This window comes from Gadus macrocephalus, chromosome 12 (genome assembly GCF_031168955.1).
Source record: "Gadus macrocephalus chromosome 12, ASM3116895v1".
NCBI classification, from domain to species: Eukaryota; Metazoa; Chordata; class Actinopteri; order Gadiformes; family Gadidae; genus Gadus; species Gadus macrocephalus.
Genome location: NC_082393.1, coordinates 13,133,197 through 13,147,505, shown reverse-complemented (window position 1 = coordinate 13,147,505; position 14,309 = coordinate 13,133,197). Strand labels below are relative to the sequence as shown.

The 14,309-nt window shown below is 41.8% G+C and overlaps 1 protein-coding gene across 3 annotated transcripts in view; it reads right to left on the bottom strand.

The window, feature by feature from the left end:
- Window positions 1–12,374: 12,374 nt before the first annotated feature.
- The window catches only part of fam163ab (family with sequence similarity 163 member Ab), a 164,881-nt gene continuing 162,946 nt past the window's right edge, over window positions 12,375–14,309 (bottom strand). For all 3 annotated transcript variants that reach the window (XM_060066967.1, XM_060066969.1, XM_060066968.1), the window contains one exon: window positions 12,375–14,263. In XM_060066967.1, coding sequence (XP_059922950.1) covers window positions 13,874–14,263 — 390 coding nt within the window. In that variant the 3' untranslated portion in view covers window positions 12,375–13,873. The remainder of the gene's footprint in view (window positions 14,264–14,309) is intronic.

The window sequence follows — 14,309 nt, the reverse complement described above, 5'->3', positions numbered from 1 at the left end:
TAAGTTTCTTGTCTGTTGGAATTCATTGCCGTTGATGAATTCATTTTTATTTTAGAGGTCTGCTTGGGATGTCGACTAGTTCCGGTGTTGGCATTTTTGAGAAAGCAGATTCTCGCACTTTTGAATAGATAAGGTTCTTGATTGGAGTACCGTTTGAGTTGGTATTTTGAAGAGTCTCTTGTTTGTTCGTAATCTGGTCGAGTGTGTATGTGATTAGCCATTATTTTGAAGGAATAGACTGGTTGTGCGAAACATCGATTGAGTGAGTTTCTTTTATTTTGGGCCAATTGAACAGTCTTCTGATCTTGGATCGATTTAGTGAACTCTCTCTCTTTTATTTTGGGCCGATTGAACAGTTTCCTGATCTTGGATCAACTGAGTGAATTTTCTCTTATTTTGGGCCGATTGAACAGCTTTCTGATCTCGGATCGATTGAGTGAATTTTAATTCTGATGTTGGCATTATGAGGGAAAAGGGATTTTATTTTAAGTTCAGGTTGAGTAGCTCAGATTTGGAGTACTTGACTGTTCATGTTTTAATCAAAAGGCCAGTTTCTACGCTCGGTCAACCTTGTATTTGTAATTGATTACAAACAATTCGGACATTTTTCAATATAAGATAAAGAAATTGTATGAACCGGCTTATTGTCTGTATTTAAGTCGTGTTAGGATTAAGTCCTCGGAGGTTTTTACGACCCGGTTCATTTTTTGTTGTTGTTGATTCTGTCATAAATAAATTAGGTGGACAGAGAATAGTTAATTTGTTTAAATTAGTTGATAATCATAAATAAATTAGACGGATAGAGAATAGTTAATTTGTTGAAGTACTGAATAAATGTGTAAATCCTCTTTGACATCACCGCGCTGACTAACTGCACGTGCACGAGCAAACACACAGGGGTCGAGCAGGAGCCTGCAAGGCAGAGTTGGTAATTGGTAGCAGTAAAGTGTTGGGGCCACATTCCAATCTTCAGGAGGGAGACGAGCGCTTGGGGGGAGTTCACGTTTGTAGCTTAGAGATAGTAAAGTATTTAAACTAACTAGTAGAACAAACTCAAATAAATTGTATTAATAAATAGTGTAATTCAGAAAAAATAAATAAGGTAATAAAGTAATAATTAAAAATGGCACCAACAGCGGTAGAAGTTTTGAGCAGAGATAATCCACTCCTCAGAAATGAGATCAAACGAATTTCTGAGAAGTGGGAGAAGCGGACAGTTAAATCAGGTACAATTTGGCCCGCGGGAGGGACTTTTGATCCAATAATGTATCGAGACATGGAGGTAGTAATAAGGAATTACATAGATAACAGAAGTGGAAAAACGGCCTTAGCGAAGAAAGACAGGGAAAGGTTAGTGCTAGCTTTGTTCTTAGAGGAAGGAGAGAGATGGCGAACATTACAGAGAGTGGCGGGAGAAATAATAGCTAATAACAACAAGGCTCAACCATTGCCTCTGAAGGTTGAGCCACCGCTGCACAAATTAGTATCATTGCACCCATTGCTAAAAGGCAACGTAGAATCGAAAGGGGAAGTCACACTAGATGAAGGAGATAATAAATGTAACACACAAGGGAGGGTCAGCTTGTAGCAATCACAAAACAAGCTGATGAGGAACCAGTACTGCAGGTTCTGATAAATTATAGAGGCACGCCAATGATGGCCCACACTGGAGCCACTTACACTTGCGTAGGTCCAAATTATGCCTCTCACCTCACCCTGGCAGGTAAATTCACCAAAACTTTAGGATTCTCGGAACACACGCAGTTAATGCCTATGACAGCTCCAAGGATGAGAATCGGTGAATTCCTATTTTAAGTTGTATATGTGAGTGAGTGAGTGAGTGAGTGAGTGAGTGAGTGAGTGAGTGAGTGAGTGAGTGAGTGAGTGAGTGAGTGAGTAAGAGTTAGCATTGAGTTGAGTTAGAGGGGACAGATGAAGTGATTTGTGAAGAGTGAGACAGAGAAGAGGAAGAGTGTGTAGATTGGCAACGAGAAGTGACGATGAGATTGGAGAAGGCTTTCCGGTTAGAATTTTCTTTGGGGAGATTCATATCTTTCGATGGCCTTTTTAAGATTAATAAATCTAGTTTTGGAGAGTGTCCAAAAAACGAATAAACCAGAAAGGAAAGGAAAGGATTACTGAAAGTGAAAATGGTTATGGAGATTTGTGAAAGCAAAGGAAGTAGATAAAGAGAAGTAAAGAAAGTTAGAGAGAAGGAACGTAAGTAATGAAAAAACCCGCAGGTGGGGGCTGGACAGAGAGACAACAGAGAGAAAGAGATTGAATTTGCATTGTGCCTAATACATGATTTATGCGTTTGGATGTACTCTGTAATTGGTTCCTGTATGTAACCCATGTCCACTGTTTTAGAAAAAACCTAGAACCACCGCTGGGATTGGTGATTCTGTGGCTCTTGGAGACTCTCCATCGCGTCGGAATATCATGTGGTATATATCATTACATCTTGGTACACAGAGCACTGGTGAGACAACGGGTTGGATCAGAGAGAGAAGGTGTTTGGAGAAGGGAGAGGAATGTATAGAAAGCAAAAAGGGCGGATGCGGACCGACCCGGAGGTAATAAATCAGCGGAGAGGTGGCTGGGGTCGTTTAGCTCAGGAGGTAGAGCAGTTGTCTAGTAACCAAAGGGTTGCTGTTTCGATCCCCATCTCTCCTAGCTGAGTGTTGATGTGTCCCTGAGTAAGTTACATGGTGATCACAGGATTTAGGAATAATTATCTAGACTCCAAAACATGAGCAATTAGCGTTAAAAATTGTCTGCACACCACACTCCACAGGAGTCAATGGGTTCAATGGCGCCAGGGTAAAGTGACTCATCAAACGAGGAGCAGACCCAACCCATGGACTCTGCGTGGATAGGTGAATGTTATTTTGGTGCTTGGGCCTGACGAGGTCTGGGTGCCAAGATAACAACACAAATAAAATATTTCCTTCGAGATTATGATAAGTAATAGACAATTTATTAAAAGCAATCTTATAACTTAGAAAAACAATCGGCAATACTTAAAAATTAGATCAAATAAGTATGATAGAACGTTATCCAAATTTCTAATTTAGGTTATACACAATGACAAATGTAATTTAAAATAAATAAGTAAAATAAAATAAGAAAGGGTGTGTGTGAGCCTTTTCTCATGTGTGTGTCAGGGCTGCCGAGGTAGGGGAGAATCCTCTCCTACTCCAAGTGACTGAGTACACAAGGGGATACACAAGCATACTTCAGATAAAACAATATGGTTAATTACTAAATAGAAACAATGTATCAATTCAGTGTTGAATAAACTAGTTAAGATCAACATAGAGGATTTGGGTTTGGTATAGTAGTGAATCAAAATATGGAAAACACTAAATGCAAGCAATAGGTAGAATAAAAGGTATAATTAGGTCGTCCAATTCAAATAGATAGTGAAGGGCAATCGGGTAGTATTATGAAGAGAATTGTGATTTTGAGCAATGGTTAAGACAAAAATGAGTCGCCCAATATTGAAGATGCAAGTTTTAATATTGTGATTTTTGTTTTCTTTCACATCTCCCTAGTAAAGGACAGTAGGTGGGTTGACGCCACATCTGCTGGGAAGGAGTCATACGTGCTATGTTGTCAAATTGGATTCGGAAGTAGTGGGTTTACCTTCAAATGCCACTAATACTGCTGCAACACTTTAATAATTTTAACTCTGATAAATTATCTTTTGTTTTATAGTCGCCCTGATTTGTATTCATTACGCACACATATGGTTGCATAAGGCAGATGCGGCTGATGACTCTGTCTCCATCCCTCCACTTTGCGATCTATACCACCATATAGGTGGGGATTGATCGTATCCCAGGTACGGCATCCTGCAATAAGCCAGTATGGAAGGCTGGTTAGCCAACGACGGGTAAGATCCCACCTTGAAGCCCGGGACAACCTAATTCAGGCACAGTCACGATTACTTGGCAGAGTCACTGTGAGCACTGGCTCACTTGATCATGGAGTGACGGACTGCAACCATCATAGGAAAAGCCGGCTGATGAAAGGTGGAGGGGGAACAGGAGTCAGATATGTCAGCTATGGCAGCAGAAGTGGTCTTGGAACGGGGCATGTCGCGTTTTTATTTTATTTAATTTTTCCTTTGTGGTATAGAAGGCCACTAATGCATGTACGTTTTTTCGGTTTAGTGCATGACTTTGGAACAGCGTGGTTTCAGGCGGCTGATGGTAAACCCACCCATATTGGGCTTTGGATTTGAACATACAGGTTTCGATTTCCCTTCCCAAAAGATTGGTTTCAGTTTGCTGATGCTTAAGGTTACACGTTTCGACGTTGGTTGCACCAACGGCGTTATTAGATTTGCTTATCATTTACTGCGCATGGCTTTGACCATTGCGCAAGGGGGGAGGTATTGAGGAGAATTAGAAAAAATTTGAAAACAAGGTTTTTCTTCACCATACTTGCAAACAATGATTAACATCCAGCTAAATAAGTGTGAAATATTTGAAAAAACAGTGTTCAACAGATGGGTAGAAGCAGTCCCATCAGAAGACCAAAGTGCGGTTACGGTAATCAAGGTTCTGACTAGAGAAGTCATGCCAAGGTTTGGAATTCCGTCACAAATTAGCTCAGGCGACAGAGCAGCGTTTATTCAGAAAACAATCAAACAAGTGATTTAACATCTGCATGTCAAACAAAGATTAGGCTGTGTCTACATTCCTCAAACCACAAGGTATGGTGGAGAGAGGAATCGGACGCTTAAGACAAAGATTAACAAAATTAAATTTGTGTACTAAATTAAAGGACTAATGCACTACGACTGACACTAATGAGTTATCGTATGAAAAACTAACAGAACGACGCATCTAACCCCGCATGAAATGTTTACGGGTCGACCCATGCCTTCATCTGTCATTCGAGGGCCTCACAAAGGACCTCCATTGGAACAATTGGAAACTGAATTAAGACGCTATATGGGACAACTAACTGGCATACACAGGCTTATTTACTAAACAGGAGAAAGACAGAGTTCCAGAGTTGGAGAAGGAGCCACCAAGGGGGGTGGAGCCGGGTGACCACTTGTACATCAGAATCTTCAGGAGAAAGTGGAACAAACAAACCCAGGAGAGAAGGACCATACAAAGTCACCAACGCAACACCAACAGCCATCCAAGTGGAAGGAAGTGCCACGTGGTATCATCTCAACCACTGCACGTGAGGAGTGAGGAGGAGGAGCCAGACGCAGACACACGTGGGGCTGACCAGCTGCCCCAGGACCAGATCCAGTCGAGCCAAGAGATACAGCAGCATGGTGATGCTGAAAACGGGGAGCCTGTTTCTGATCCTTTACGAGTTGTGCCAGATTCCGCTGGCACAAGCACAGACCCCGAGGAAGGATGAAACCATTGGGGCAACACAAACCTGGAAGGGCCAGGAATTAGGGGGTAGTAGGCCAACTGAAGAGAGCCAGAGAGGAACACAGGATAATCCGGCCCAAAATCATTCAGGACTGGTTGACAACAAAGGGAAAATAGTCTTGTATGCTCAGATACCACCGCAAGACCAAATCAATGACTTTGTGTATACTGTTATGTCGGATGATGAACACCTATGTGCATTAACCCTCCGCCAGAATTATGAACATGCACATAGGAAAGATCGGTGTAAATTACATATCCAATTTGATTCAATGAAATGGTGTCTAAAAGTAACGTCAGGAAGAACATGGGACTACAACGGAAATTATCAATTGAACGTGAGAGAATTCATATTTTTTAAAGCAGTGTCAGACAGAACGTTTAATTTCACATTAGAAGCAGAAGATCCTTGTGTAATCAAAAATAAACTATGGCGACAAGGATCTTTACATCAACATCCATGTCTCTTGAAGAGACTCTTGTAGAACGAACAACTGTTAAGCATTGGTCGCCGCTCTACAGCGTTTGAATTTTGCTTAGAAGAACGGACACAGCAGGAGTATGATATAGAGGTCAATTTAAATAGAACACGAACAGAAGGTATTCCATATCAGAAAAAGTATGTTATATGTTCAATGAAATGTTTTCTGCTGTTAGGATCGAGTCAACATAACAAATATCTTGAAGATAAATATGACGGAATGCCATGGAATGTAATCATGAAAAGATGCCGAGAATTTGATATAACTCTATCACAAGAAATAGGCGAAGTAACACGACCAACACAAACCAATTTTCAAATTGAAGGATTAGAATGCTTTCAAAATGACGAAGGAAACGGAAATGCCAGCAATGTAGGTAGTATAACAGAGGAACAATGTAACATAATTTGGAATGTCACGCTATTCGATATAGACGGGAAACTAATGTTATGTCAGCCACCTGCGATTAAAAATGTTCAGCTTTTACTAGGCTCTCAGCAGAAGTCTAGAGAGAACTACATGTCAATACTGTGGAGTGATGGAGCATTCGTGAGCCAGGACAGAGTGGCTTGGCAGAACAGACAGGCGTTAGATTGGCTTCTAGCAGAAAAGGGGGGAGTTTGTGCTCTTATAGGTGAAATGGGTTGTACCTTCATTCCAAATAACACTGCCCCAGATGGATCATTCACACTTGCGATGAACAACCTAGAGGAGTCGGGTGACTGGGAGAGGATGCTCTATGGGGAGATAGATTGGAGTGAATCTAGAGAGGAGACCGAACTGTGAGAATCTGACATCAGAAGGAGGTCCTATTTTCTTAACTGGCGACCTCTCCATGTGAACCACAACCATTTCGGACAGTTTGAACAAATGGACATTGGACTAATGGGTTTCAGGGCTGGTGGCTGCAAACAGAAGCAACAACCACGATGCCCAAACCCCCCACGTTTATATAGTATACCGGTACATGACGATAATCAGAGCTATCCAAGTCTATGCAAGCTTGTTGACAATCTTAGTTTTTTAATTTCTATTATTTACTCATTTTTTGAAATGTCATTTTTCTGAGTTTCATATTTTTTGTCATATATTCTGAAATGCTAATTTTCAATGCATGCTGAAAATACTATGTTATGTGTGAATTCTAGTTAAACATTTGATAGATCTTTTTGCCTTAAACAGGTTTAAAATCCTGAGAATTATACAGGTTGAGATTCCTGAACATGCTTAAAGGTTTTTAATGATGATCAAATGTAGTGCAAAATATGGCCTAAACGACTGTTATGTTTTTGTTGTGATCTTATCTTACAAAAAAGGGGGGATGTGTGGTAGAAATTAAGGAGTATATTCTGTGGTGAACCATGATTGTGATGAGATCTGTGTGTCTAATAGTGGAGAAACACACGGGGCCTGGGTGTCTGGGTTCAGAACAGATGGTGCCCCTAAAAAGGAGCAGGACGCTACGGGGATAAGGCATGCTGACCTCAGCCTTGTGTTTTGGGCTATCTTTGTTGACCATTTGTTGTCTATTTGCTGACCATTCAGGTTAAGATGGATTTATGACTGAGTGGAGGCAGACACCTCAAGGAGAAGCTGCTCTGTTTGTGTGTATAAAAAGACGCCGCAGTTTGTGAACGACAGTGACTTTGCAAACTTACTCAGGCTGTTGTCGATGTTGTTGTTTTTCTGCACGATAAAGTCTTTTGTCAATTCTTGCTCCGGACCCCTCGATTTCATTTCTCTCTCTCTCTCTTGAATTAGTCTAAGTGTTTTAAATCTCGATTAATCCACGATAATATGACCCACTATTTTCTGCTCCATGTATCCAATGTTGACAACGTGACATGATATGGCTAGCTAACAACATAAACAAGAGGAGCTAGGAAAGGAATTTAACTGCGTGTTTAAGTTCAGAAGGGCCAAAGGTGTGGCTACACACAGCACTACAAAAGTCGTCAAGATTGAAAAAAGAAAAAAATATTTGTTGCACAGCTGAACGCTGTATCACATCAGGAGCTGGCTGTTCTCAATTCACAACACGCATTTCATCAAAACTAGCCTCCCCTCAATTATTCCGGAATTCAAGAATGACCAAAAGTCACTTTGTGTCAACAAGAGACTGACTCCACCGACTATCAATTGCAAGTTAAAACAGCCGACCACTTGAGTGCAAAAAACACAAAAGACCTCGCCACAGCACGAGCAAATCTTAAGCAATAAATGTCGCGCCTTACCTATATTTATGTGGCAGTGGTCTGCAGATGCATCCCGTGGTGTAGCCTACCACATCCATTTAGTTCAACAGGTTATCGTTCTGATACTGTCCATGGTACTAGCAACCTGCTCTGGTGCTTCTTATTCAGGCTAAAATGACTTGATTGTCTGATTCCTCATCATCCCAGCCAAAGAGTATTGGTATTATTAGTAATGGCTACTTGCCAAATCGAAAAAATAACTTCACACAGTGTGTCTTTTTCCAATGTATTTGTTATCATTCGTAGCGTTGATCAGCAGAGAAATAATTTGCCAAAGTCGTTGACGTTGCTTAGCAACCGAATACGAATGTAGTCTGCAGCATTGAGAAGAGCCGTGTAATAAGTAAGGGATAATGTATAGAATGCCGGTCATTATCGGGAAAATAAGCCCTGACAGGGCGAACAGGACAGCGAGGGTAATTGCTTCCCACTGAAGGGGCTTAAATTCGACCGGCGACGTTCTATATATTATCCCGCCTATTACACGGCTACTTGGCAAAACGAAAAAAAAACTTCACATGGTGTGGCTGGTTACAATTTATTTGTTACCATCATTCGTAGTGTTGATCAGTAGAGAAATAGTCCGCCAAAGACGTTGACGTTGCTTAGCAACCGAAGACGCTGGGGTTGAAAAGTTATCGGACCTCTTGAGGAGTGATACCAAAGACGTCATTATAGGCAAAAAGTCCCTTGTTTCCCTTGACAGCGGTCAATTTATATCTATCATTCACCGCGAAGTTGTGAAGAGCCCATGCAAGTGAACGGAGCGTTCCACTGCATTGAGAAGACCCGTGTAATAATCCATAATAATTAAACTTGATTATTATTATTTCTTTTTTTTAGAGCTGTCAAGCGATTAAAATATTTAATCGTGATTAATCGCATTAATGTCATAGTTAAATCACGATTAATCGCAAATTATTTTTCTATGCTAAATATCCCTTGATTTTTTTGTCCCATAATTCTTCTCATTTTAATTCTCTTATCAACATGGTGAAGTGCATCGGCTTGTCTTGTGCAAATTATTTTTTATTGATAACAACATTGGCATATACTGATCAAAACAGGACGATACAAAAAAAGAGCCTATAGTGCAATTAAGCGACTGCTTTGAACAAATGTCATTTGAACATAGCAGTCAGGCTACTGCTTCTTTGTTTTGAGCCAAAGAAAAAAAAAAAAAAAAAAGTTTTTTTTTTTTTGTTGTAAATAAAATATTTGCGTTAATCGCGCGATAATTTTTTTAACACCGTTAAAATTGGTTTGCGTTAACGCCGTTAATAACGCGTTTAACTGACAGCTCTACTTTTTTTTATTTATTTTTTTAAAGTGGTGGGTACAAAATGATTCATGAGGAAATCTGGTGGGGACGCGTCCCCGGCGTAATCGACGCCTATGGGTGTATGTCCACTTTCCTACTTTCGTAAACATTAACCTACTCAGTAAGCCTGCCCCGACGTGAGTCAGACATGACGATTGGTCTTTCCTTTCCTTCTCAAACTACGTTACAATTGCATGTTCATCAGCCCGATTTTCTAATTTTCCCGGTGTTTATTCCATCATGAACAATACTTGAACTGACGAGTTGAACCGCACCGTTCCCACCTTAAAGGCGTTGCTTATCACACGGGCCAATTTGATGACACCTGTCCGCAATTCAACAGCAGCAGGCTGTCAGCAAACAAATCGATTTAGGGCAAATTCACTCGTACAAATATGTGTAGGCTAATTTGAAGAGCGTTTGTCTCTGTGTTGAGGTCATGATTTCGGAGCACTACGCGGTTGATGTCTTACACACACACACTGTGGCATCCCGCCCCTTAAACCTCGGCCCGATGTACAGTGGTAGACGGCGTGTACCGCCGTCTCCCACCAGACGGCGACCGAGAGCAGCCCTTTCGCCTCCCCAATCAGTGTGATTGGGGGACACCTGACCGGTGGCAGGGGAGCCATGTTAAAAGAAGGTCGAGGACAGATAGGAGAACAGCACGGCAGCGACGAGGAGATAGAGGCTCACGGAGACCCTATAGAACTTGAACGATTGTACTCCATTTGAACATTGTCTGTCTGGAGCAATAAACGCTGTGAACGGCTTTAAACCCTAACCCAGTGTGATTCTTACCTGGAACCCGACCCTCCAAGGACTGGGTTACCACAACAGACACAGACACACAGACACAGACACACACACACACACACACACACACACACACACACACACACACACACACACACACACACACACACACAGACAGACAGACAGACAGACACAGACAGACAGACAGACAGACAGACAGACAGACAGACAGACAGACAGACAGACAGACAGACAGACAGACAGACAGACAGACAGACAGACAGACAGACAGACAGACAGACAGACAGACAGACCCGGCCCGTGAGGGAATATTTACTGGCCCTTTTAGTGGAAACCTGGCTTCTCAGTTTCAGTAATGCCATTGGCATTACTGAAAATCGAGACATGCCCCGACTTACTGTATAATGGTTTTCACAACTGCCGATGCTCTTATCCTCCCCTTGGAAAAAAACGGTTAAGTGGAGCACAGAGATCGCCATGTCTGTACCAGAGTGGTGGTGACGTATATCATTTGCGTCGAGAGCAGCGAGGGGCTGTAGTTCACAAAGCGGTCTCACACAAAACCTAACATTATCAAGCTTCTTCGCAAAATTTTTTTCTGTTCTTCGCATGAAAAATTATAATTTAAATCCACAAACAACATATGTGTAATCCAGGGCATATAAAGACTGGGACCAGAAAATAATTACTTTCTCTCCATTGAAATTCTAATAGTTCTAATTTTCCTAGCCCAGAGGTCCCATTGGGTCTCCCGGAAGGGGCGGACTTACGAGCTCTTTTGTGCAGTTGGAGATTGCTCGCTACATATCTGGGTTACTTCCGTACACACGCACGCACGGAACCACACACGCACACACACACACACACACACACACACACACACACACACACACACACACACACACACACACACACTAAACTTCGTTAGTGACTAATGCAGACAAAAAATTGGAATTGGTCTAATATTTAGCAAGAATGCTACAGCTGTATTCTGCAAAACAAGCTGCAATGCAATCCTTTCGGACACACTTCAAACTTCGTTAGTGACTAATGCTGACAAAAATTTGGAATTGGTCTAATATTTAGCAAGAATGCTACAGCTGTGATCTGCAAAACAAGCTGCAATGCAATCCTTTCGAGCACCCCGATAATAAACATTCTCTAAAAGTGCTTTTTTTGGTTCCTGACTGGCTCAGACTTTATTCTAACATTATGAATAGGATCCCTACAGAAATACAACTTATTTCTTTAACTTTAGCTTAATGTGGTCGTAAATTCCATAAATTCCATAATATATAACAATATCCAAAATCCTAGGAAGGATCTAGTCTTACATCATAATGTACATATTATATAGATATATCACCCAGTCCTATAATGAATATAACGAACGATAAAGTACAGATGCAGTCAAATATAAGTTGATAGAGGAAATGTATCCGTAACTGTAGGAGTGGGTTTGTGTTCCGTTGTGGCTTTGAGCTTTTCATCATGTTCTCAGCCTGAAACTAAATTATCATGCTGTTTAATTTCTTGTTTAGTTAGTCGACCCTATGAGGCTAATAATGAAAGTATAACACAGAAATACCACAGCAATGATCCTTTATTAGTCATTTAAAAAAATCCAGACATTTATTTGAAGGGCATTGATTTTTGAGGTCTGGTATAAATCATGGCCTTTCAGAAGAACATTGTGAACAACAGTAGCCATCTTTTGTTGGTCCAGGCGTCTCCTTCCTCGAGTTCCTCAAGACACGCAGAAGGAGCATTGCCGGCGAAGTCATGTCATTGTTTAAAATCGGAACTGTCAAAGCCTTCCTCCTCCATAAAATTATCAGAATAGTAGTAACGCATAGGTTTCAGCAAATAACAAGTTAGTTAAAGAGGCTAACAGTCTTTTTTAAACAGTTTAAATTGTTTCTTTTGTGAAACAAGTTTCTAGTAGTATTATTTCATGATTGAGAGATAAAAGAATGCAGGTTCAAGTTTGGCTTCCAGATGTGTGTGTGTGCGTGTGTGCGTGCGTGCGTGCGTGCGTGCGTGCTTGCGTGTGTGTGTGTGTGTGTGTGTGCGCGCGTGCGTGTGTTTGAGGGGGGGGGGGGGGGCTTTTTGGCACTTATTTCCCATTATGGATTGGACATGACATGAAAATAGTTTAACTACTAGATTATGATTATGGTTGGGTGATTGTTTCAGGTCTAAAGTACGTTGAGGTGAAGGTTTGGTGTGTTAAAAGACAGGGTAAGGATCTGGAGGGAATGCAATGCATCATGGTAAGCGACAACCCGAAAATTTCATCTAGCTGCATCTTCATGCTTTAAGTTAATATTCAGCACTTCCCCAAACCACTATCCCCCACAATTCTACTGGTCTTCCTCCAATCCAGGAAGTCCCTAAAATGATTTGTTTTCAACGAAAGCTTTTTCCTTGCTATAGTTCTCCAAATAAAACAACATTGTTACATTGTCTATGATATTCAATATAACAATACAGGGCAAGGGTAGCAGTGGTAACAAGGAAAGGCAATATATAAATAATTGGTCCTACCTCAGATAAGATCAGTGTTTTTCCATCAATATGTTTTTGGGGAGCTTTACATTATTATTATCTTTTATCTTCCCAGGGGCATTGACTTCTATAAAGAAACAGCCTGTTTTGGCGACTTCTATGAATATTATTGAGGTGATGGATGATAGTATTGCTTTTCCTAGTCCACTTCGCATTGGTTGCTACGCAAACAATTATTCTGGCGCCTCAATCATTCCCTAGAAGGGCATGGTAATGTAAATTGAAGATGTAGTCGATTGTTAAATTAAACCTGGTTGGGACATCACAACTGGGTTCTTATTTTGATACCCTTTAGTTTTGTCTTACTTGGTGATAGAAAAACCACTCATGCCCAAAGAAGACATATCCTATTTTTTATAGTACCCTCCAAGCCCACAAAGATAGACCCTGGTAATAAATGATATTGTCCAAAGCAGAATGTCCTCTCACTAGCATTAAAACACACTACACCTCAAGAGGTGATCTATATTTCAGGTAGCCCTGGTTGGATGAAGACATCTAGTTGAACAAATTTGATCAAGGCTTAAATGCTCTAAAAGGCTTCCTCTGTAAGTTGTTCACATTGAATTAGGTATAACGTAATGATTTAAGCCTAAGAAAACCTTTTATCTGGTATCAGTTATCAGATAATAAGCGGCACCTTTCCCGCCTTAACTACTGAGATGGCAACAATAAACCACATTGTTAATTGGGCCGTCAAACAGAGCAGTGATTGGTTTGCCGATGAACGATGGAGTGGTGTGACGACACCATTGCCGGGCTTACTCCATATTTAGGGTCGTCATCATGATCGCTGCTTAAAGGTCCCATGACATGCCACCAGCCGTTACAAGCTGTTTTGGAAATCTGCCCCTATGACATCACAGGTGGGCGTGTCCACCTAGATGTGTACTGGATAGATAAGTCCAAAACGGCTTGTAACGGCTAATCACACTACACCTGGTGGCATGTCATGGGACCTTTAAACGCAGTCCAACAAAAGTCCCAGTTCACAAGAACCTGAACCACGCCCAACAAGGTCCTAAAAAGCCAATTGGATGAACTTGTCACTAGAGTCTGGAGTCACACCTGAGTGCTAATGGCTCGCGTGTTGGTGTAGAACTGTGGCTGGGGCGTGCCTCCCCGCCGAGGCTCCCTCATCAGGGATCCAGGCAGGGCAGGCAGGGGTCTGGCCAGGGCCTGGTTCTCGTAGTGCGTGGGCATGCAAGTGACATGGTCCCCTCCATTGAGCATCTCATCGCTGGTGCGGATGTAGAAGGGCGAGTCGTACCGTGAGCAGGTGGGGCAGTAGCCTTGACGACGGGCCGCCGCAGGGAGTGAGGAGGAGGAGGAGGAAGAGGAACAGGCCCCCGGGAGCTCACAGGGGGAGATGGGGGAGAGGGTGCTGCAGGGGAAAGGAGGCTGGGACGTTGAGCTGGTGTCTGAGCCGCCATTCTTCTTACAGCAGTAGTACTGAGAGAGAGAGAGAGAGAGAGAGAGAGAGAGAGAGAGAGAGAGG